Here is a 21564-nt window from a genome sequence, read left to right on the forward strand (position 1 = left end):
TATGACTATACAGTTATTAATGAGGACTAATTCAAAAGTCTGTGGCCTACTAAAGCACCAAAATTACAGCCAGTTTCCTTTGTGCTTCATGATTTCCAGTGTTAATCAATCAACTTCAAAGAACAGTGTAAACAGTGTACTGTTCCAGTCTTATACAATAGACAACACAGAACCAACTTCTAGTGCATATAATACAAAAAACGAACACTGCACAAATGTTTTCCAACTTCTTCTGAGTTCTTCTTCGGGTGCAACTGAATGGTTACCCAATGGAATGTTATTGGAACTAATGCCTATTCGTAAAATTTTAAAACAACATAATTTGAATGACCATTTGAAAATATAAATATAAATTTTTATTTTTATTTTTAAATGGTTGTTCAAATTACGTTGTTTCAGAAAGAACTCCAGGCTTTCCTTGGACTACTGAATATTTATGATAATTTTCTGCATCATAAAGTCACTATTGCAGAACCACTTTACTGACTTCTGACAAAGGACACACCCTGGAAATGGGCAAAAATACACCAAAGAATTTTTGATGAACTGAAAAAACCTCTCTCCATCAGAAAATATACTTGTTTCCTTCAACAGTATGAAAGAAATCACACTCGCGTGATGCTTCGCTCACTGGACTAAAAAACAAACTCAGAACTGTACGTGTGTGTGTGTGTGTGTGTGTGGTGTATGAAATTATTCCGGTTATTTTTAACTTTAACCAAAAATGTTATGGAATCGACTCATTCAGTAACATTTTTGGTTAAATTTTGTCAACGTTTGAAAATAAAATATAATACTGTACAATAAAACCTAGTGAAGTCGAAGTTTAAATAATTTAATAAAATACATATCTCCATTAAACAAGTTTAATATCCAATTTTCTCGAGTTTTCTGTTGCTGCGAATTTCCCGTTATCAAGCAGTTTTTCAAGAATCTATTCACAGAATGATTACAAAATTGTACAATACACTAGTTTATAAGGCGCTTTTGAGTACTGTACGTTGTCAAGGAACAAGGCAATGGCATTCAATCAGAACGCTAGTAACATACTATATCAGTAAAAGGATGTACTGTAGATACGAAGTTGTAACGGCATGTTCTTGTATTCGGCATGGAGCCGTAGTGTTTATCTTAATCTTCTATATTCATATTGAATTAAAAGAAAATGAAGATCACGGATCTATCAAAGGATGGAGGGTACACGGAAAAATATGTTCTAGTTAAAAGTATCGACAATTTTGACTTAACGATATCACATTGTATGGAAAACCCACTTACTTTGCCCAGGACCTGTAGACAGCTTAGAGTTAACGCAGTTCGACTTAGGTTTTACCGTGTCGACCATTTTAGGAACCCTTCGTTCTGGACTGTTGTGCATCCGCCTAGTTGCAGTACCGTGTATAATAAATATCAGATGGTTTTTAAAAATAATTTACACATAATAGTTTCGTGTGTTTACGATAGTAATTGTAGAACTATCTCATATAGCCTTATAATGCATGAAATAAAAAACAAAACTAATCAAATCTATCCAAACTGACGGTATAAATATCAGGTTGTAAAGGTGAAATTTAAACATTTCGAAAAAAACTTTGTACCCCTCGACCAAAATAGAACTGTTTTTGTCATCTCTGGGATGACAATTTTTTCTGCATATCAAAGGGACAGTAGTGTATCACAACAGTATTCTTCAGTTGGTTCAGCTGTTGTGCTACTCTTTGAAGCCAATACTTTCCTGCAGAATTGTGGCATTCCCATGGGTAGCCTCTCTGGTGATTACTGTGAACTTGTCTTACGATCATTAGAAGAAAGTGTTACCAATATACCTCCCACAGGTATGCTTTTTCTTAAATACTTAGATGGTGTTGATAATTTGGAACAAGAACCTAAACATTGTGACATTTGTGCACATTAGCAACAACTCATATGGGCTAACTACATACTCAACTGGGGAAATGATGCATTTTTTTGAATTTCTCCTTCAAGGATGGGCACCACATTGTATTCAGGAAGTTTTGCTATCAAACTACCTTCATCCTGGAATGGCTACATGATTCCTTATTAGAACAGCAGTATAGGCCTACAACACTGATTGCTAGGACATTCTCACATTATTCTAGCATTACCAATAGACAGGTGGAATGAAATTACACAGACACTGCTAGAAAACACAAGTGCAATCTACAAACCATAAGGAAACTTTGACAAATACAACAAGGCAAGCAGAGAAGGGACCAGAACTTTGAACTTATTAACTATAATAGGCTTCTCAGATTGCCAACTCTACATATTTTCTACTGGAGGAACACAACCCTACTCTGTATATGATCTCTTGTATGATAGTATCTTGTATACTCTGTATATGAGATCATATACAGAGTATACAAGATACTATCAAGGATAACAGAATACATAAGAGAATGGAGTACCTACGTGGAATGACTGAGGTCACTCTCAAAGATAAAAGAACATCTATATGGCCAAGAAACAACAGAATATTGCATTGGTAGCAAACACCTTGGAGTCAGATACAAGTTGAGCTAGAGGAAGCCTGAATTGTTAAATTAAGAAACTCAGTTCTTTCAAGGAAAGAAAACACTTAGTTGTATATAAAAAAATTTATTTAAAATATGTGTTTTCTTACTTTGTAGTTGTCCTGAAGAGGACATGATTTCTAGAGAGGAAAACCAGCTTCATCAACCTGATTTTTTGAAAGAAATCAGTTGATTTTTAATTTTGCAAGTGAATTAGCTAATTCTTAACATAATATAAAGATCACATTAATGAATTATACTAATTGTAACTTAATTCCAAAATGAATAATTTAATCAATATTAATCTGCCTAAATTAATTGTTAATTTTTTCATAACTTATTTCTAAAAAAAACAAACAAATTAAATTTAAATTTTATTATATCAAAATATATCCACACATTGATAATACTTTATAAACTTTAATATTAAAAATTTTGTAAACAACAAATGTGTAATTCTACAAACATTTTTAGACATGTTAGTCATTATTGCTTTTTAAATAGTTTTTTGGCTACTAAAGTGAATTGAAAATATATTTGTATCAAGAAATATCCTACTTTAAAAATCCCTACCTTTCTACATTATTTTTTATATTACTGTAGAATAAAATTTATTTAAGTACAAATATTTTTAATAAGTATATATTTAACATAAATACAATAAAAAGGAATTTTATTTATACAGATTTAAATATCATACAGGTAACAATATCAAAGTATTTATTTTATTGTTTTTCTATTTAAACCACCAACAAAGAAAGTTTGATCATCAAAAAATTATACTATAAATAGAAAAGTTTGTTAGATGGTATTTTTAAAATTTTTACTTTCATATATTCACTCAAAAAATAATTCATTAAGTATTGTAAACTTATTATACAAATAGTTACAATAATATATATGTTATATATAAACTACAACTATTTTCGACATACAAAATTTACTGTTTTTAGAACAATGTGCACACTAGCACCAGTATTTGGCATTTAAATCTAAATACAATTTTTCTGTATTTTGTTAATTTGAAAAATTGATACATATATTAAAATATATTTTGATAATCAAATGTTGATCACGCACGACCATCCATCAAGCGAGAATTTTCAACATTGTTGAATGAAACTTGAGTTGCTTGCTGACGTCTGAGTTCAGACTTTATAAATACTAGAAAGCAAAAATAGATATTGAAGATTGTGAAAGTTTATCATCAAAATAAATATTTTAATAAATTTAAATTGATAATACTAGTAATTAGTTATCTATCAAATTATAATAATAATGATGATAAAAACATACAACATTCAGATAAAAACTTCATGTTATTTAACTATTAGAATATTTTCATATTTGATTATATGCAAAAATCTTACATAGTAATATGATAAATAATTTTAATCAAAAAATGTGAGTGATCACATTCAGTCAATTAAGTCACACAATTTAAGAAATACATTCATATAATATTTTTTAGTATAAATTGAAAATTATAAAAAAAATGCTCACAAGATTAATTCTGTAATTTTATTCTCTATTCCATTCACAATGAAAATTAAGCATAAACATAAAACCATGTAACTGTATTACTTAATACAACCATTCACAATGAGTTATGTAAGGGTAACCTTAAACTTAATCATAAGACATTAACTCCAAAGTAAAGCTTTGGAGTGTGCAAACTTTAAAAGTTTACAAACTCTAAGTTTTTATGCTGTTTGTGTGATTTAAAACAAAAAAATCTTAATGGTTATGAATTTCCACTGATAAATTTTTTCTTCAACAGACTAATCCCCCATCACCTGTTACTTGCATTTTTAATTTTTCTGATGCAAAACACTTAAACATGCATACTTCGGTGTTATTTATATCCATAAACTGCACAGCTGTATCATCAGTAATCACGCAAACATTAATCTATTTCATTACCGACCACTATATTAAAATAGATTATATTTGAATTTTATTTTATTAAAGTGTCCTATTGGCCACTAGGAATTTGGCCACCTGTGTGCATGCATCACTACAGGCCTATCAATTTTTTTGTCAAAGTAGTATATATCTTTTTATTTCAATGATCAGACATGTAACTTGTAATACAATAATTACAATAGTTTAAACATAATCTCTTAAAATCTTTGAAAATTACCTGTTATTAATGTTCCTAAAAATAAGGCAGAAATTAAGAAGAGATTGGCATATAAATCATTATGATTCAAAATTGATGATGCTATTGTTGTACAGAGTATTCCAAATACCTTTAAAAGATTGCACATTAATTATATAAAATTATTCCATTCATTGCAAAATTAAAAATATATCTGATTATACCTGTGCTGATGCATTTAACAAACCAGATGATGTTCCTTCTGCTTCAGGGTAAGTAATTTCAGCTGCAAATTCAAAACCAAGTGGAAGATAACCAGTCATAAAGAAGCTGTTAATAAATAAAATATTCATAATATTCATATATCCATGTTATATAATATATTATCACAGTTGTAAATATTTATGTAATTGAAAAATATGAGAAAATAAACAAACCAAACTAATGAGATAAAAACAAGTGATGCCACTTACTAAAAATAAATGAATATATAAAAACTGTATTGGCATTACCAGTAAATATGTTTAAGTAATGAGTATGAGCACTTTTGACAGTATATAACACAATATTCTTCAGGTAATATGGCAGATGGAATATTATAAATCTAGAGATAGAACACATTTTAAAATTGCTCTTTGCAAAAATTAAAAAATACAAAATTATAAGCCATTACAAAATAAATATAATATACAATTACATACAATGGTTAACAAAAATAGCAATTAATATACACAGAAATAACTGATATATAGAGAATTTAAACAAAAAACACTGGAGGTTATCATGTTTTGTCACATAACCAATTGAGGAAGTTGAACACTGCAACAGTGAGGTCAGCCGATTAGGGGTGAGGTGTTTTAGACAGCCGAGCAGTCATTACTGTCGTGTGGGCGCAGAATGATTCACCAAGACAGGTTTCCCATATAAAACTGTTTAATAAAATTATAATTTCTTACAATCTTTTCTTGATTGACGTATTATCACACCACGGAGCACGAGGATAAAGTTCAATAGAGTTCGAAAAGTCCGTTTTTCCGTTTCCTTCAGTTTGGCGACGACGAACTAATAATTGTCGGCCCCGGGGTGAATGGCAGTGCTTCCAGTGGTCTTTCTTGGGTGAACTGATGAGCCTGGAGGTCGTCCGGTGGCACTGCAGATAAGGTTGCTTCCACTCGATCCGAAACGTTCTTTTTTCAAGATCCCGTGGGGGGACACACGTCCAGGAGGGTAAGACTATGAACCAAGAACATTTGTAACTTGAATCGCACTGTTTTATAGATTCCTCAACCTCAGCCGCCTTTCCATTGGTCTCTCCTTGTCACCTGGTGACAATTCGAAACCACACCAAAGGGCGCGGGAGAGGTCAACGTCGCGTCGGAACACGACTCCTCTCCAACCTTGTTTTCCTCGACTTTATCTATTGTTTAAAATCTTTTAACAAGACAAAAGGTTCATTGTTTAAATCTGATCTTTAAGTTCTCTCTTTCACGCTACGAAACTTGACTCATTCAAAAAGTTGTTAATGGCCTCCTTTCGGACCCCATTTGGGTCCTCACAGGGCACTCCCCTTTTGTTTAAAATGTTTCCACTGGATGCGATATTTTAACCGTTGCCTTTGTGCCTCATGGCCGTCCCCTCAAAAAGAGAGGTCCACTCAGGATCGGACAATGAACTGATAGCTCGCGCTCGCGTGGCTGTCGAGTTGTAGGTGTCGCGTCACATTCAACAGGAGAAAATGGTGGTCATGACAAGGATTATATTTATTAGAAAACATAACAAAAAACCTTTGTTTTTCTATATTCTCCCATCTATCATCTCTAGTGATCACAATGTTTCACCCAAGTACCAGGTATACACAGAATATTTCACACTCTTGTGTGTAGTTACATTCCCTTCCATCCTAAAGTGGTGGGTGCTTTGTCACCAGAGCACTTAGGAGAACTCTATTCTGTCTACTAACTACTTAAAAATATTTTCCCATACTACAAAGAATACATTCACCAATTTCCTGTCCCCCTTTTTTCTAGTAACAATTTTTTTTCTTGACTGGCGTGTCCTAGGAGGCTTGGAGGGCAAAGGTCCCCCTTCCTTTCTTTTCCATTTATCTCTGGGCACTGGGAGGTCGCGGAGGGAAGGACCTAGCCCTTCCTCTTGCCCACCTCCCGCTCTTCTAAAGACATTTCCGCCCAGGTTCTGAATCCTTTATTTCTCCCCCTGCCCTCCTCGCTCCATACAGGAAGCGTGGAGCTCACCCACAGCCTCTGACCGAAGCGCCAGGTTCGACTGTGGTTTCCGTGGCGGGTTGGTCTAAAGGGTTCTCTTCCTGATCTGTTTGTTCTCCAAGGGTGAGGCCCATTTTATCACTCTCTCCCTCTCCTAATTGGCGAGCAGTTTCTCAATTCAGTTGTAGAATTTCTTCCTTCAATGTATTCGGGACGTCCATTTGCCAGGGTAGTATCATAAATTCAGGTGCTTGGTCCGGTTCTTCATTAACCTGCTGGGTCTTTTGGAGGGCTTGCTTTATCACTTCTACCTTAGCAGTATGTTGAAGGGTTCTTCCTATTCACCAGTTCCAAAGAGAATGGTATGGGGTATCTCCCAATCGTCCCATGCAGGTTCCATGAAGAGCATCCGCGGCACTCTCCCTGTGGATTGCCCGCGTAGGGCTCTCCCTGCCATTCTATATGAAAGCAAAAATAAAAAAAAAAATCAAATAATTACTTTTTCCCCTTTTTTTTCATTTATTGTCCTTGGTCCCTTGAAAGAGGGCCACTTTGACAGCTTAGAAACCAATGGGTTCCACGGAGACTACAACACTTAAGGTTTGGCTTATTGTAAGTTGACTCACGAATTTTGTGGACACCGTTAGACATTCTTCCTCCTCTAATTTTTCTCGTCTCCTCCATGACACTTTTTGGAGCTGAATTCCACGCAAGAGCCTTTCCTTTTCCTCCTACTAAGAGGAAACTTTGAAATCGGCTCACTCCTCTTTTGCTTCCCACAAAGCGAATGACGAGACTTATACGGCCACAGTTACCCTCTGTCTCACTTTTCTTTACCTGGATAACAAATTCATGTCCGTGACAATTCATCCGAGTAGCCCACAACAAGGGATGAGTCGAATCCAGACCCACGAGCGATAACTTTATGGGCACAGCTTTCACCAAGACCATCAAACGATGACGGTAACGAAGATGCTCCACTAAGGTCTGGAAAGCCCCTTCCCAGGAGCAAGTTGGAACCAAAGAAGGGCACTCACATTTCTGGTACAGACAATGCTGTTCATGAATCCTTCGCTTTTGCAATTTCTGTACAACTTGGCAGCCATTATCCTTAAACTGGGAGGGAAGAGCTATAGCCTCCACCATCTTCTCCATTGTGAGGTTTCTTAACTCCCCGAGATATCCTCGACAAGTGGGTCACTGATGTACTCGTCCCCTGCAACTGCCGCATAGGAGATGACCGGCCATGCATTGGAAAATGGGAGCCACCAAGTTCTCGTAACACACTGGACACTCCATCAAGGAGATAATTGTTGGATTCTCGTTTAATGTCGTAGGAGAGGCGGGTGTCTTTTCTTCCTCACAGTTATTACCATCATTAGAACTCTCTTCCATCTCTTTTCCTTCTGATTTTGGAAGAATTCTACAAAAAAAAAAAAAAAAATTCAGCTGGTATCATAAATTGATATGTTTATCGTACTCCTCAAACAAAATTTCTATCGCGATCGTCCATTGGCTGGTAGTCATAAAAAAATTTCCGAGGGAGGAATATTATCCCCTTGGTCAAAGGTGGCACAATTATGGAAATTTCCACAGCGAGGGTCAGGGCAATCACCACGACCTGGATTGCCATCAGGTTTACATTCATAATCTAAAATGAAAAGTAATTACAAACATTAGTTCTGTTTCATGACCATCGTACGTCATCGACAGGTTTAGATTTTACACATTTTCCTTTACACATGGTGACCTCTCCCCTCAGAAGAGCTCACCATTTACATTGGGTAAATAGCCCAATGGGTGTAGGCGGCGGCAAAGATTCTAGATCATTGCTCAGATGCGTTGACACGTCTCCCGCATCCATGTCTTGGTGGAGAGGTTCCACCGTTTGCCCATGTCTATGCGTTTCGGGCAGTACCCAAGGATATTCGTCTGCAGGTCCCTGACTCCTCAAAGCGTATCTGTTGAGTTGCGGTCGCGTGTTGACTAATTTCTACAGTTTTCGCTGACTCTTCCTGATCAGGTTGTATCGAATTTAGGATGAAGTCATCCCAGGGATCTATTATTTCGGGGGTTTGTGGTTCCGGGACTGAGTTTTCGGATTTCTCTGTCTCCAGACTAAGCTTGTCGGCAGCGAAGGATTCAAATTCCATTCGCGCGACAGCAGGTTTTATTCTATTTGCATGCGTGCGTGCGTGCGTAACTTCTTTCCCGTAAGGATATGTTGGACGACAAAGTCGACTGGACTAGTCTCCGCTATTATCCTATACGGTCCCTGCCATCTAGGTAATAACTTCCTTTTTAACCCTGTAGGGACTACTACCTGCGTCACAAAAACTCTGTCGCCGATTACAAATTTATGAGGTTTATTTTTGCGATCGTGGTACACCTTCCTGTCCTGAGCTGCTTTCTCTGCATGTTTCTGCGCCAATCTATGAGCTAAAGCTAACCTTGCCCTCAGTTCACTCGCATAGTTCTCACTAACATCGTAACTTGGTTGGCTAGGTTCAGTGACCACATCGAATGGAAACACGGGATCGCTCCCATACACTAAATAGTAAGGGTCATTTGTGCTAGAATGCACAGTGGTGTTATATGTGAAAAGAGCAAACGGGACCATCTCGTCCCAATTGCGTTGGTCTACATCTGTGTAGTGTGTCAAAATATCTACTAAGGTTCTATTTAATTGCTCTACCATCCCATTGCATTGTGGGTGGTGCGGTGGTGAGCAGTCTTTCTATCTGCAAAAGTTCACAAATCTCCCGCATCATCTTGAATGTGAAATTTGCGCCTTGATCGGTTAATAGCTGCTTTGGAACCGAGTGTCTTAAGATTACTTGCGTGACAAATGCTCTAGCGACCGTTTTTGCGGATACATCGGGCAACGGCACTGCCTCGGCCCAATGCAAAAAGTGATCCACGAAGACTAATAAATATTTACTGCCATTGTGTATAGTTGGAAAGGGGCCTTGAATATCCAGGGCTGTCCTCTCGAATACCTTAGTAATTCTGGGAAAAATCTGTAAGGGTGCCTGATGTCCTGGCAAAGGTTGCCTTTGCATACTACACTCCTGACATGACTGGCAGTAGTGAGTTATGTCTTTGTTCATGTCTGTCCAGTAAAATTGCATCTGCAACTTTTTCTTTAATTTTTTTGCTCTCAAGTATCCTGAACTAGGAATGTCATGAAACATCTTCAAGACATATTCGACCATGCTTTTGGGCACTACTAATCTGTCCCAGATTTCATTTCTGTCAGGATTTGACTTTCTATGGTATAATGTCTGCTCTGCATCTAAATAAAATTCTCTACTCTCCAGACTCTGACTCTGTTCTTGTGAAATGGAAGCGCCTGTCAAATGCCAACTAATTTCTATGCAATAGGGGTCCTTTTGTTGTTGTTCTCGAATCTAAGCCTTGCTGTATATAGGGTGTAACTCGTCAATGGATGCTATTGGCACTCTACTCAATGCATCGACTTTGGTATGGGCCTTTCCTGGACGATTGGCCTTTCAGGAATATCAGTTTGAGATAGTCAAACTGATCTCAAACTGATATTCCTGAAAGGCCAAAGTGAATGTGAAGGATAAGGCGAGCTCTCATCCTTCACATTTATGAGCCGTTTTAGAGGTTGGGGATCGGTTATGATCTTAAATTTCTGACCATACAAGTATGGCCTAAAATATTTTATTGCCCAGATAACTGCTAGACACTCCTCTGTCGTGCTGTAATTTCGTTCTGCTTTCTTGAGCAAGAGCCTCGCGTAAGCTAGGCTCTTGCTCAAGAAAGTGAACGAAATTACAGCACTGCTGTCTCAGGAGGATGAAAGTGGCGTACCGGGAGTTCGCCACTTTCATCCTCCTGAGACAGCATGGCACCAATGGCTACGTTTGATGCATCTGTTGCAATAATAAAGGGTTGACTAAAGTCCGGCGCTCTTAACAGAGGAGCAGAGGTTAACGTTTTTTTCAATCTCTCAAAAGTGGACTCCTGTTCTTCTCTCCATTGAAACTTCGTGTCTTTCTTCAAAAGATCTGATAGGGGCCTTGAAATTTTTGCATAATGGGCTGTGTGTCTTCGGTAGTAACCCGTTAATCCCAAAAATGCACCTACATCTCGCTCATTTCTCGGACATGGGAAGTCTCAAACAGATTCTATTTTTCCAGAATCTGGTTGGATTCCCTCTTCTGAGACCTTGTGTCCCAAAAATTTTATCTGTCTCTTTAAAAAGTGACATTTCCTGGGTTTAAGTTTTAGGCCTGCTGCGGCCAACCTCTGGAACACTAGTTCTAACCTCTGTAGGTGGGACTAAACACAAGGATATCATCCATGTATACTAAGAATATTTTGTTTTTTAATCCACTTAATATTAAATCTGCACAATGTTGGAATGTGGCAGCCACGTTACAAAGACCCATAGCGAGACGATTGAATTCATAATGCCCGATGGAGTACTGAACCCAGTTTTCTCTTTTGAATCCGGGCTCAGCGGCAGTTGCCAATAACCACTCAACGTGTCCATTGTGGAATAATATTTAGTCTTGCCTAACAAGCTCAATGATTCCTGGATCAACGGTAAGGGGTAAGGGTCTATCTTCGTCACTTTATTTAGTTGTCGGTAGTCCACAACAAATCGATAACTTGAATCAGCTTTCTTGACCAATAAATGCTGGTGATGACCATGGGGAGCTTGATGGTTCAACTACCTCACTTTCCATCATGTTCTCTATTAATTTGTCCATAATTTCTCGCTGCACATAGGGAATGCGATACGGAGCTTGATAGAGTGGAGGACTATCGCCTATATCAATCTTATGCTCGGTCAAATTGCAATATCCCAAGTCGAAATCGTCCTTTGCAAACACCTGTTTGTATTTATACAATAAGTCCAACAAAGGAGTCAACTTGTCCTTCCCCACTTCACTTAAATTAGCTACCTGAAATAGATTAGCTACCTGAGCTCTAGTCAGCTCTTTTTCTTTGGATTGCAATGTATTGTTTCCTTCTGCGCTTTCCTTTGTTTCTTCTTCCGCCCTAAAAAAGGTCCCTAATCTACTTCCCCTATTTAATTTTATAGGTTGAGTCGACACATTCATAATACTAATCGGTATTCTGCCGCAGTGTTGCGTTTTCACTAAGACACCTGCGATAAACGCTCCTTCTCTATCCAAAGTACAAGGTTTGACTACACCTACTTGGTTAACGACTTCTCCTCTCACGTTTCCTTTCACCATGACTTCCGATCGCGGGGGAACTATGCAATCGTTTAACAACATGACAACACTCAGAGGGTCATCTTTCCTTTTGTTTTTTCTAACTGTTGCTCTGTGGCCTATAGTTTCTAACACTTTACTCTGTTTATTTATCTGTTCATGGTTTCCTTTCCTCCTCTTCTTATATTTGTTACTTTTATTAACCTTGTTCCGATCTTCTCTAACATTGTGTAAGCGGGTCACATTTTCTTCGACTTATACCAAATTGGATGTATACCAAACCAACCTTTCCCATAAGAAGTAATGTAAAAATGATTAATCCCATTCTCATGTAAAAAAATAAAAGGGCTGGCTTTAAACACCTCGCTTTCCTGGCTAGTTCCTGCTTGATTTTTCATGAGATCAGCATGTATCTTTTTAGCTTTCTCGCAAATAATTGCTTCTGATACGCTGTCCTCCAGCACATTGTTTTTCAGTTATCCAAAGCAAAAGCAATTTCTCAACATGATCTAATATCTTCGATCTCTGTTTAGAAATTGATTTAACCCCTTTCGCAACGTTAGCAGATTTAATAATGTCTTTATTTTTCATGATTGTCAATATCATCGCTCTCGGAATATGGTGTGCAACAGTTAAAATCTTGAACACGCATGCCACCTTCATATTTCTCAACAATCACTTTTATCAGTTCCATTGTGATTCTAGTCATTTTTTTAGTTTTCTGTTGCTTTTCATTTGCCTTTNGTCACAGATTCATCATCGCCCAGAGCAAACCGCTGATCCAAAACAGTCGAAATTTGGTACACAGCGTACGTCACGAAAACGCAAATTAAAAAGGAAATTTTCGAAATTTCTCCGCGGGGGCAGAAAAAGAGAATGAAGGTTTAACGTGAAAAACGGCTTCAACAGTACTATTTTAAATGCGGAGTTTGTTTTCAACTACCTTTATTCTTCGTTGAGTACTAAGGTGTACTAAATTGATAACATTTCAGATATTGCTATAAATATTTTCATATATTTCGATTATCAACTAAATGTTCAAACCGTTTTAAATTCGAAATTGTTATCGCTTATTGGTTCGATTATAGAACAATTTAGAAAATTGATGAAATCGAAAACAATTCGTTTGATTTTCAGCAATTCTGACTATTTTCAGCGGTAGGCGTTATATAACAATTACTATGGTTGTTGAAATACTGAATATAAATGAGGTTTGCTTGCGAAAAACCCGCGAACGAATTCGGGGAGTAACAGCTAGTTTACCTATAAAATCACTTTAAACGTTTATATGTACATAATTTACATTATATTAAGATAAAGAACTTTGTATAAACTCATAATGCAACCTTAATAACTTTCACACAAGTCCATCGGGCTGCTAAGATAGAAATATTTACAATTTGTAACTTTTAAACATCTGAAGAATTTGTCTTTTAACACTGAAAATTAAAATCGGACATAACATAAAAAATATAACTTGTTATTTTAATAAAGAAAAAAATAAAAAAGCTTTCATAGTTACCCTTATCAAAAAAGTTTTCTTCACGTAGAAAAATCCCCACATAGATATTCCGAAAGGTCTTCCACCAAATCTTTTCATGAAACACACGATCTGAAATAAATTAATTGTCAACATTGAATATGACATATAAATTTAACTAACAACATACTTTAAATCTATATTCGGGTGTGAAGAAAGAAGAATTATATATACCAATGGCGATAAAATTATCGTAGATCTGAAACATATTAAATAATTTATTTCGTAAAAAGAGATTTATTACTTAATTTAAAAACTTAAATTTCCAAGTGAAATTTATAAAAATCCCTACAAGTGATGTAAAATATGATAACGCCCACGACACTATTAATAATACAGCCAACAACACTATTCCAAATACTGCGATCAGCGAACGAAAAATTACATCAATATGTACGAAGAGAAAAATATATATGCAGAAGCAAGTTTCGTAGATATAAAAGATGTAAATAACTGGAGACAACGCTTTTCATTTTTCGTTATTCTCTTCAAAAATTTCCCAAATATTCCAAAGGTTTTCGATTAGTTTATCAACGAAACATCTTGTGACTTTAAATTTAAGTCGCAACCGAACAGAAATGTTTATCAACCTTCTTCCTAAATGTAAAAGAAGAACTAAAAAAACTACAATTACGCAAAATACGTAAGAAACAACATAAATCGACCAAAGTTCGACACCGAAAAGACAAAGATTTTTTATAATCCTGTTGTGCCGCATATCCGAGGAACGAAATTATCGCGAAAAAACACAGAAGAAGAAAAACATAAAAACAGAAGTAGTGAAGAAGATATCGTACATATTTCTGGATAAATTATTTTTCTTCCTTGTAATTCTTCATTAGGTGATGAATATTAACTTCTCTTCTTTTCAAAATGCTGAATTGTAGAGCTGCGTACAAGGCACAACACTATGTAATAAACTTAACATAGAATTTTTTATTTCCAAGTACAAGATATAGATGATTGCAATAACCATTTGATGTTATCATTGCCGTATACAATAATACTATCGTCCAAAAATATATTTCGATAAAGTTTTTGTAAATTTTGTAAAAGTTCTCAATTCGTCTTGACATTTTTTTTTCGACATTTACATGTTTTAAACACATTCAAACCGAAAACTTCGGAAACAGAAATCAACGGTTGATATTTTCTAGCAATACAATCGCTATGTGATGAATGCATTTCTCCTACGAAAGTGCAAGGTTTGTTTCCACGTACAGTTTCGAAGTTCATGAAACAGCTAAAAACATGTGATCTTTGAAATAAATTGGTAGATATCTTTATATAATAATATTATATATAATATCTTATATAATAATGTTTTATATAATATAGTATTGAATAACCTAGATTCATATAATATCGTGATATAATGCCTTATTTCTAAACACAATCGATATATCTTAGTTATATTAATAGTATCGTAGGCATTATCATATTGTATATGTGAGTATCGTTATTAATACATAATTTGAAAATTAAAATTGTTCAGTGATATAATAAAACGTATATTTCATATTAAATATATTAATGTATTTTACATTTACGATAATATTATTAGCATCGAGAGATATAATTCTTTATCATTGACGCGTGGATACAGACTTTTTTCATCAGTTTATGATATGTTTGATTTAATGGAATTAATCAAATAATCAAATCATTGTTTTATGATTGATCGATCGTTTTATAAAGAGGTTTCAAGAAAAACTTTTTGGAATATCAATGTGGGCAGTTTTCTGCATTAAAAAGATATTTTCCGTACTTTGATTTTTTAATAAATTAAATCAACAATTAATAACAAAAACAGTTTACTAAATACTAAAAAAAATGTAACTTTAAAACTTTTTGATTGAAGGTCAGACTATTTACAAAAATATGAAATCTTCGAGTCTATCTTAATTCTTTTTATACACTCCAGAAGTAACAGTTAACATGGGTATTTTTGAAGAATATACTTCTTAAAACAAAAGTAAACAATAAGTAAAAAAGTTCACAATGTTAAAAACGATCAAGTGTCAGCTTTCTGTTATAGGTTCTGACATTTTACATTAAAAACACGAAGAATTTTTCTCACCACATTGTCGTTATCCATTCTTTAACTGCTTCAGGCTTTCTGGTGGTAGTTACGAGTTATCCTTACTTAATCCTTAATCGAGTTATCCTTTGTTTTAAGAAGTATATTTTTCAAAAAACCCATGTTAACTGTTACTTCTGGAGTGTATAAATAGGATTAAGATAAACTCGAAAATTTGATATTTTTGTAAATAGTCTGACCTTCAATTTAAAGAAATATATCCTGAGTAATTACAGAAATTGTATCCATATGCAAATTAAATAAGGTAACAGTTAAATCGTAGTCAATTTACAAGTATGTTTCAAATCATTTTGTCAACTTTCGTCAGACAGTCTCAAAAAATATGCAAGTCAGTTTTGTTTCTACTCTTCTACAAAGATAATGTCGCTTTCTGGCGTGCACATTGCGCTAATTATACCACACCTTATTTGAGAAAATGGAAAACAGGAAAATTTGTGCTATTTAATTTGTCTTTACCGTTTTACTTACTTAACGAGCAATTATTTATTTTCACGTCGTCAAAATAATACACAACAATTTTTCAGTACAGGATGCACACACAATATTTTCTATTATAGTAGTGTCTTGCTATTGTACAGTACTTCACATTTATACTGTTAATAAGTCAGGCAAATTATGTAAATAAGTCTGTCTTGGAAAAAATATTTAAATTCGAATAATGTGGTTTCCGGTTAAAATCGAATATTCCTGTTCAGTTAAACGAGGCCTGTGGCTTCTGTTTTTCGAAACCTCGTCTTCACTAATTTCTGTCTAACTACTTTCTCGATGTTAAGAAAGGACAGGCAACAAACAACAAGAGACAGAGAATTTAAGGTCTACAATTTTTCAAATTGCGGCCCAATTACCGGTATATGATTATGTAAAATACATTAAGTATAAGTTTTATATTTTTTCTAACTGCGAATGATTTATAAGAACAACTAATAATGTGAAAATTAATAAATTATTTAAGTGAATGTCTTCTATAATTGTTTAAGGTATTGTGAAGAAAAAACACTGTTTATTTTATATTTTAAGTAAGTATAATAAATGCGTTAATTAAAATATTTTCTTTAAAACAATGTACGTTTTGGTGATTTTGGTTATAGCATTAACTTATCGCTTGAAGAAATAGTAAAAGTTTCATGTAATCACGTAATCGGATTTTTACTACGGCTTACCGGTGCAAGACTGGATAATAAATCACTGTACACCGGTTGTTAATCGTAAGTTCGCACCTTATCAATGGCTAAGCACGTGCAGATTTTCGGATTTTTACTTATGACGTAACACGCGGTTGTATTTGGAAAGTAAAAAATAAGGTAAAGCTTGTTTTTGAGGAAAATGTCCATATGCGAAATTGTCAAATTCGTGTATTTTACGAATTATTTACGCGCCTAACATTTTATGAAATTTTATGGAATAACAGTTTGACAAAAAATACACCAGCAATGTTATTTTGGACAAGAGTATTCGTATTTTCTAAAATTTGCGAGTTTAGAGTTAGAAATACGATTATGATAATATTAAATGAATGAAACTTGCTGTTACTTCATTTCTACCGTCACGTGACAACGCTCATTATATGACAATATGCTTCATTGAAAGAGTGCAGTTATTTACTGTCGTGTGTCTACATCAATACTTTTTCCATCGCTGATGTACTGTACTGCTATTTTACTCTATAATGCATGGAAATAAATATACTTTCAATTGTTTAATTGTTGCTGCGTTGATCACTGCCGTCCAAATGATACAAATGGTATTTGCATTTCCGTATACGTGTCGGATTTATTGGCTTTTCGAAAATGGATATACACGCGGTACTCAACTGTATGTGTTAAATTTCTGAATTCTTTTACATACGTCATATGTTTATTTGTTTACTGATTTTTTTATAAAGCTATCTGTTTTTTTTAAAATTAATAAAAAGAAAGATTAAATATAATATTGCATTATTTTACGTTACATTCAAGTGTAATTATCAGTAAGCTATTAAGATTTAAACAAGTTTAAACCAAAATATTATAATTTATATAAATTTAAACCAAAAGACTGAGATTGAACCAAGTTTAAACCACAGATAAAGATCGAACCACGTTTAAATTAAAATATCAAGATTTCACCAAAAATTAAATTAAAAGATTCAGATTTAACAAAGTTGAAATCAAGATTCAGATTTAACCAAGTATAAACCAAAGAATCTTACAACTATCAAATATATTTTTTAAGTACAGTTTTTAAATATTGAGACATATTTAAGAATTTTCATAAATAAATAGAATATGTTTTGGTATTTTTATTAATTTTTATACTTTAATTGTTGTCAGGTGGTAAGTGGATTGTATTCCTTTTTCTTTTTTCTAATTTAATTGACCGAAGTACTTCGAAATAAGAGATGCTCTGCTGAAACTTTTGTAAATTATACGTTGTAGAATGAAACAAACAATTTAAAGTCCTCATACCGGTAAATTTCTTGCCGATCTTGTGATTAACCTTTGACTGCAGAAACACAAAAGTCTTAATACTCTAGTATATGACAAACAATGAGTTCTAACAAATAAATAATCGATGCTTTCATTTTAAAATTTGACGATATAAAGTAAAAAGTTTACTATCAGTAGTGTTATGTCTTCTGAAAAACTGACAACAACTTCTTGTGTCGTAGACGAAGTGACGACTTTTACTCTTGGATGAACTAGCCACCACTGCCTGAATCAGTTTCTCTTTTTCATATTTAAACGGCAGTTTAAGGCCAGAAGGTCAGAAGGTCTTGAGAGAGCGTCTCTCTCGACGCTGAGAACACGAAAAACGAGACGCTTTCATCTAGAAAAATTGACAATTATCGCTGCCGACAATATAATGTACTTTAATGTGATTTAATGTTAAAAAGTGAAAAGTTCTGTCTGTACGTTTAAATTGATGTGTTTTGTTGAAAGAATGAGACTATAATGCTGTTGATGTAATACATTGTACAACGTTAGCACAGACAGCCGAATGGCCGAGTGGTCAATAACAACACTAAAAAAACATTCAAATTTTTCTTTGATTCATCTCATTTTTGTTTGAGTACAGAGAAAATACGTACAAAATGTCATAGGCAACATAATTCGAATTTGGCGGTCTCAAGCGTGCAACAGACCACAACACCACGTTATCTGAGCGACTTTTACTAACCTGTCAAAATGTGAATGCACGTCTCTCATTCGCCCGGGTGTCATGGCCGACAACAAGAAATTATACATTACGAGTTTTTTTTTTCGCAACATGTTTCTTTGTATAGATGGTAAGTTTTTTACTATTTTATCTATTTTTGTAGCATATATTTCAACTTTCAAGAATTTGTTGCAGCAGTTAAAAAACTTTTTCCATTAAAAATATCATACTTGTTCTTATTTTATAATGTTTTTTTATAATGTTATATGGACAAAACTACATACATAGGTAACGGAAGTAATGACATATCTGTCATTTAGTCTATAAGACCTTAGTCAAGGAACTTACCTTAACCTCTTAATGTTTTATTAATTATAAAAAATGGCTTCCAAAGAAAGTCTTTTATTATTGTTTAAAATAATTCTTAGTATATAACTTTATTTCCTTTCTTACATATTATTTACAAACTTATTATCTTTCACGTAACAAAAAAACTTGTAACGAATCACGTGACTCGCAAAAACCTCTTTAGTTTTAACTTTTACACCTAATATAAAGGCAATTAAATGAAAAATGACTCCAAAGCTCAGCCAGAGAAAAAGAGACGAAACATTACTAAAAAGTTACTCGAAGCAGAAAATTTTCCTGATAACTCTCATGATGATAAAGAAAACTGTCCATGCATATATTGCGATGATCTTTTTTCCCAATCTAAGCCTTGAGAAGACCTGTTACGGTGCTTAAATTATTTCGGTTGGGCTCACGCTTCTTGTGCTGACGTTTGTCAAAGAACCAAGCGTTTCATTTGTGGACTTTGTCAGTAATTTTATAGTTTTTCTGTGTGTGTCGTTTTGTCTATAGTATATGGACAAAATGGATTTTAAATGATCATAATTAAATTAACAATATTTCTTTTTCTATTATTTTAATATTGTAAATGTTTAGTATATTTCATAGGTAAAGAACCAAAAATGATTAGTGTAGAATATGACAGTGCTGTGATTTATCAATAAAAAATTATAAACCTAAAATAAAACCACATGTCATGTTGTACGTATTTCCCCTACTTAAACTTATCGAATAAGATAACTATTGCATTTTGTAATAACTTGATCATAGAACTAATTTCATTACTGTATTTCTGCAAATCGATTTTGAAACCTCTTCCAGAGACACTGCACAATACATCATTATTAAAAATTACTTTTCGTATTACGAAATCAGATATTTCCGTATGATAAAAACTGGCATGCTTGTCTCCCCGGTTTTATGATTAACGCCTGTGATTCCGCAAAAATGTGATATACTTTTTTGTATAGTTAAGTTTAGCTAGTATAGTTTTGCACTTGAGAGTGCATTTCTATAATCTATTAACTAGTTAAATTGTCATTTATGTTGTCGTGTTTTCGCTGCATAATTATGGTCTTCATCGGAATCAGGCTAACTCGCGTTATTTAGTACTTTTGTGAGTGACTTGCCAATTGCTCGAACTTTCTTGACGAGGCGTTCAAGCTCTTCGATGAGCTTAACATTTTTAACTGGAGCATTAATAGTGTCGTGGGCATTATGAATTTTTACTGCAATCGTGAGTATTGTTCTAATTAATATAAAAGTTAAGAAATATACTTGTTTAAATAATGAACTTAATATTTATTTTGTATAAATATACTTCAGACGTACGACAGTTTTATCAACATGGGAAAGTGTAACTCTTCTATTAAACCACCGAAATACAGATTTAAAGTACGTTATTTATTAATCTTATTGCATAGTTTATGTAATTTTATTAATAATTGAATAATTTCAGATCATTTGTTTTATGAAGAGATTCAGAGGAAGACCTTTCGGGTTATCTGTGTGGGGATTTTTCTACGTCAAAAAAATTTTTTTCGTAAGGGTAAATACGTCGTATTATAATGTTGTTTTTAGTTTAATTAGCAGAATATGTATGTTTGCTGACCTGGTGAAGAATGGGGATTTGAAATCCCACTTCTCGGACACCAGTGTAAATTTTCCGACTTTTACGGGAGGATCGTTAATCCCGTTTCAGGATGATTTAGGGTCGTTCGCGTGTGAATATGGCGGAGAAGACACAGATCACAAGAATCTCACAAAAACCCGTTTATTTTAAACACAAGATATCTTACACTATGAAACAAAAATGTTCTTAAACACAATCGGTTATTCAGAAGTCCTGAGCGTCGTTGTTATTCCGTGGTTCGTCGATCGAATTTGGCCGAGGGGAAGTGGTGTTAATGTGAGGCCAGCCGATTAGGGGCGAGGTGTTTTCGACAGCCGAGCGGTTAATTCTGTCGTGTGGGCGCGGAATGACTCACCGAGACAGGTTTACCATATAAAACCGTTTAATAATATACATAAATCGTTCTTACAACAATCTAATGCGGGCGAGAGCTTATCCCACGATGGGTTTCTGTCACAGTTCCTAAAAATCGGACAGTTCGATTGTTCGATTGGTCCTTGGGGAGCTTTCGGCACTGTGGACGCAGAGAACGATGGCTCCGGGGCACGCACCAACACTTGTAGTGATGTCCTCGGTTGACAAGTCGAACCTCGACGATCCTGGACGTGACCTCGGCGATCCTAGAGTGGACGGGTTGGCGAAACCAGTTCCTAGGTCGTCGGAAGAGCCTTCGTTGCGTCTCGGTCGGGAGCACCAAATCCCGACAGGTGAGCACTACACACCAAAACCCAAGACTC

The 21564-nt window shown here is 34.6% G+C and overlaps 4 protein-coding genes across 4 annotated transcripts in view; all 4 read right to left on the reverse strand.

Moving 5' to 3' along the window:
• Window positions 1–2934: 2934 nt before the first annotated feature.
• Window positions 2935–5004, reverse strand: LOC111623084 (feline leukemia virus subgroup C receptor-related protein 2-like). The gene is made up of 3 exons (XM_023365570.1): window positions 4860–5004; window positions 4678–4786; window positions 2935–3698 (listed from the first exon to the last, which is right to left on the reverse strand). Exons 1-3 carry the CDS (start codon window positions 4995–4997, stop codon window positions 3607–3609), a joined length of 339 nt encoding a protein of 112 aa, XP_023221338.1. The 5' UTR covers window positions 4998–5004; the 3' UTR covers window positions 2935–3606.
• A 2372-nt stretch (window positions 5005–7376) lies between these two features.
• LOC111623112 (E3 ubiquitin-protein ligase SIAH2-like) lies at window positions 7377–8012 on the reverse strand. Its single transcript, XM_023365597.1, has one exon. It carries the CDS (start codon window positions 8010–8012, stop codon window positions 7377–7379), a length of 636 nt encoding a protein of 211 aa, XP_023221365.1.
• A 42-nt stretch (window positions 8013–8054) lies between these two features.
• On the reverse strand, window positions 8055–9477 carry LOC111623123 (E3 ubiquitin-protein ligase siah-1-like). Its single transcript, XM_023365609.1, has 2 exons — window positions 9128–9477; window positions 8055–8280 (listed from the first exon to the last, which is right to left on the reverse strand). The coding sequence occupies exons 1-2, from the start codon at window positions 9475–9477 to the stop codon at window positions 8055–8057; spliced, it is 576 nt and encodes a 191-aa protein (XP_023221377.1).
• Window positions 9478–10697: 1220 nt separating this feature from the next.
• Window positions 10698–21564, reverse strand: part of LOC111623133 — a 14807-nt gene continuing 3940 nt past the window's right edge. Inside the window, 5 exon segments of the mRNA XM_023365618.1 lie at window positions 10698–11164; window positions 11167–11386; window positions 11564–12247; window positions 13593–13682; window positions 13741–13809. Coding sequence (XP_023221386.1) covers window positions 11001–11164; window positions 11167–11386; window positions 11564–12247; window positions 13593–13682; window positions 13741–13809 — 1227 coding nt within the window. The 3' untranslated portion in view covers window positions 10698–11000.

Source organism: Centruroides sculpturatus, unplaced genomic scaffold, assembly GCF_000671375.1.
Source record: "Centruroides sculpturatus isolate CEXI.00-Female unplaced genomic scaffold, Cexi_2.0 scaffold144, whole genome shotgun sequence".
NCBI classification, from domain to species: Eukaryota; Metazoa; Arthropoda; class Arachnida; order Scorpiones; family Buthidae; genus Centruroides; species Centruroides sculpturatus.

Excerpts from the sequence above, each read along its gene's own strand:
- LOC111623084 (XM_023365570.1), bottom strand. The coding sequence starts at position 4,997 with ATGAATATTATGAATATTTTATTTATTAACAGCTTCTTTATGACTGGT. Across the intron at positions 4,787-4,859 it reads TGTTAAATGCATCAGCACAG|GTATTTGGAATACTCTGTAC; the intron begins GTATAATCAGAT and ends AATCTTTTAAAG. Across the intron at positions 3,699-4,677 it reads TTTAGGAACATTAATAACAG|TATTTATAAAGTCTGAACTC; the intron begins GTAATTTTCAAA and ends TTTGCTTTCTAG.
- LOC111623112 (XM_023365597.1), bottom strand. The coding sequence starts at position 8,012 with ATGGAGAAGATGGTGGAGGCTATAGCTCTTCCCTCCCAGTTTAAGGAT.
- LOC111623123 (XM_023365609.1), bottom strand. The coding sequence starts at position 9,477 with ATGGTCCCGTTTGCTCTTTTCACATATAACACCACTGTGCATTCTAGC. Across the intron at positions 8,281-9,127 it reads TTACCTAGATGGCAGGGACC|AATTCTTCCAAAATCAGAAG; the intron begins GTATAGGATAAT and ends TTTTTTTTGTAG.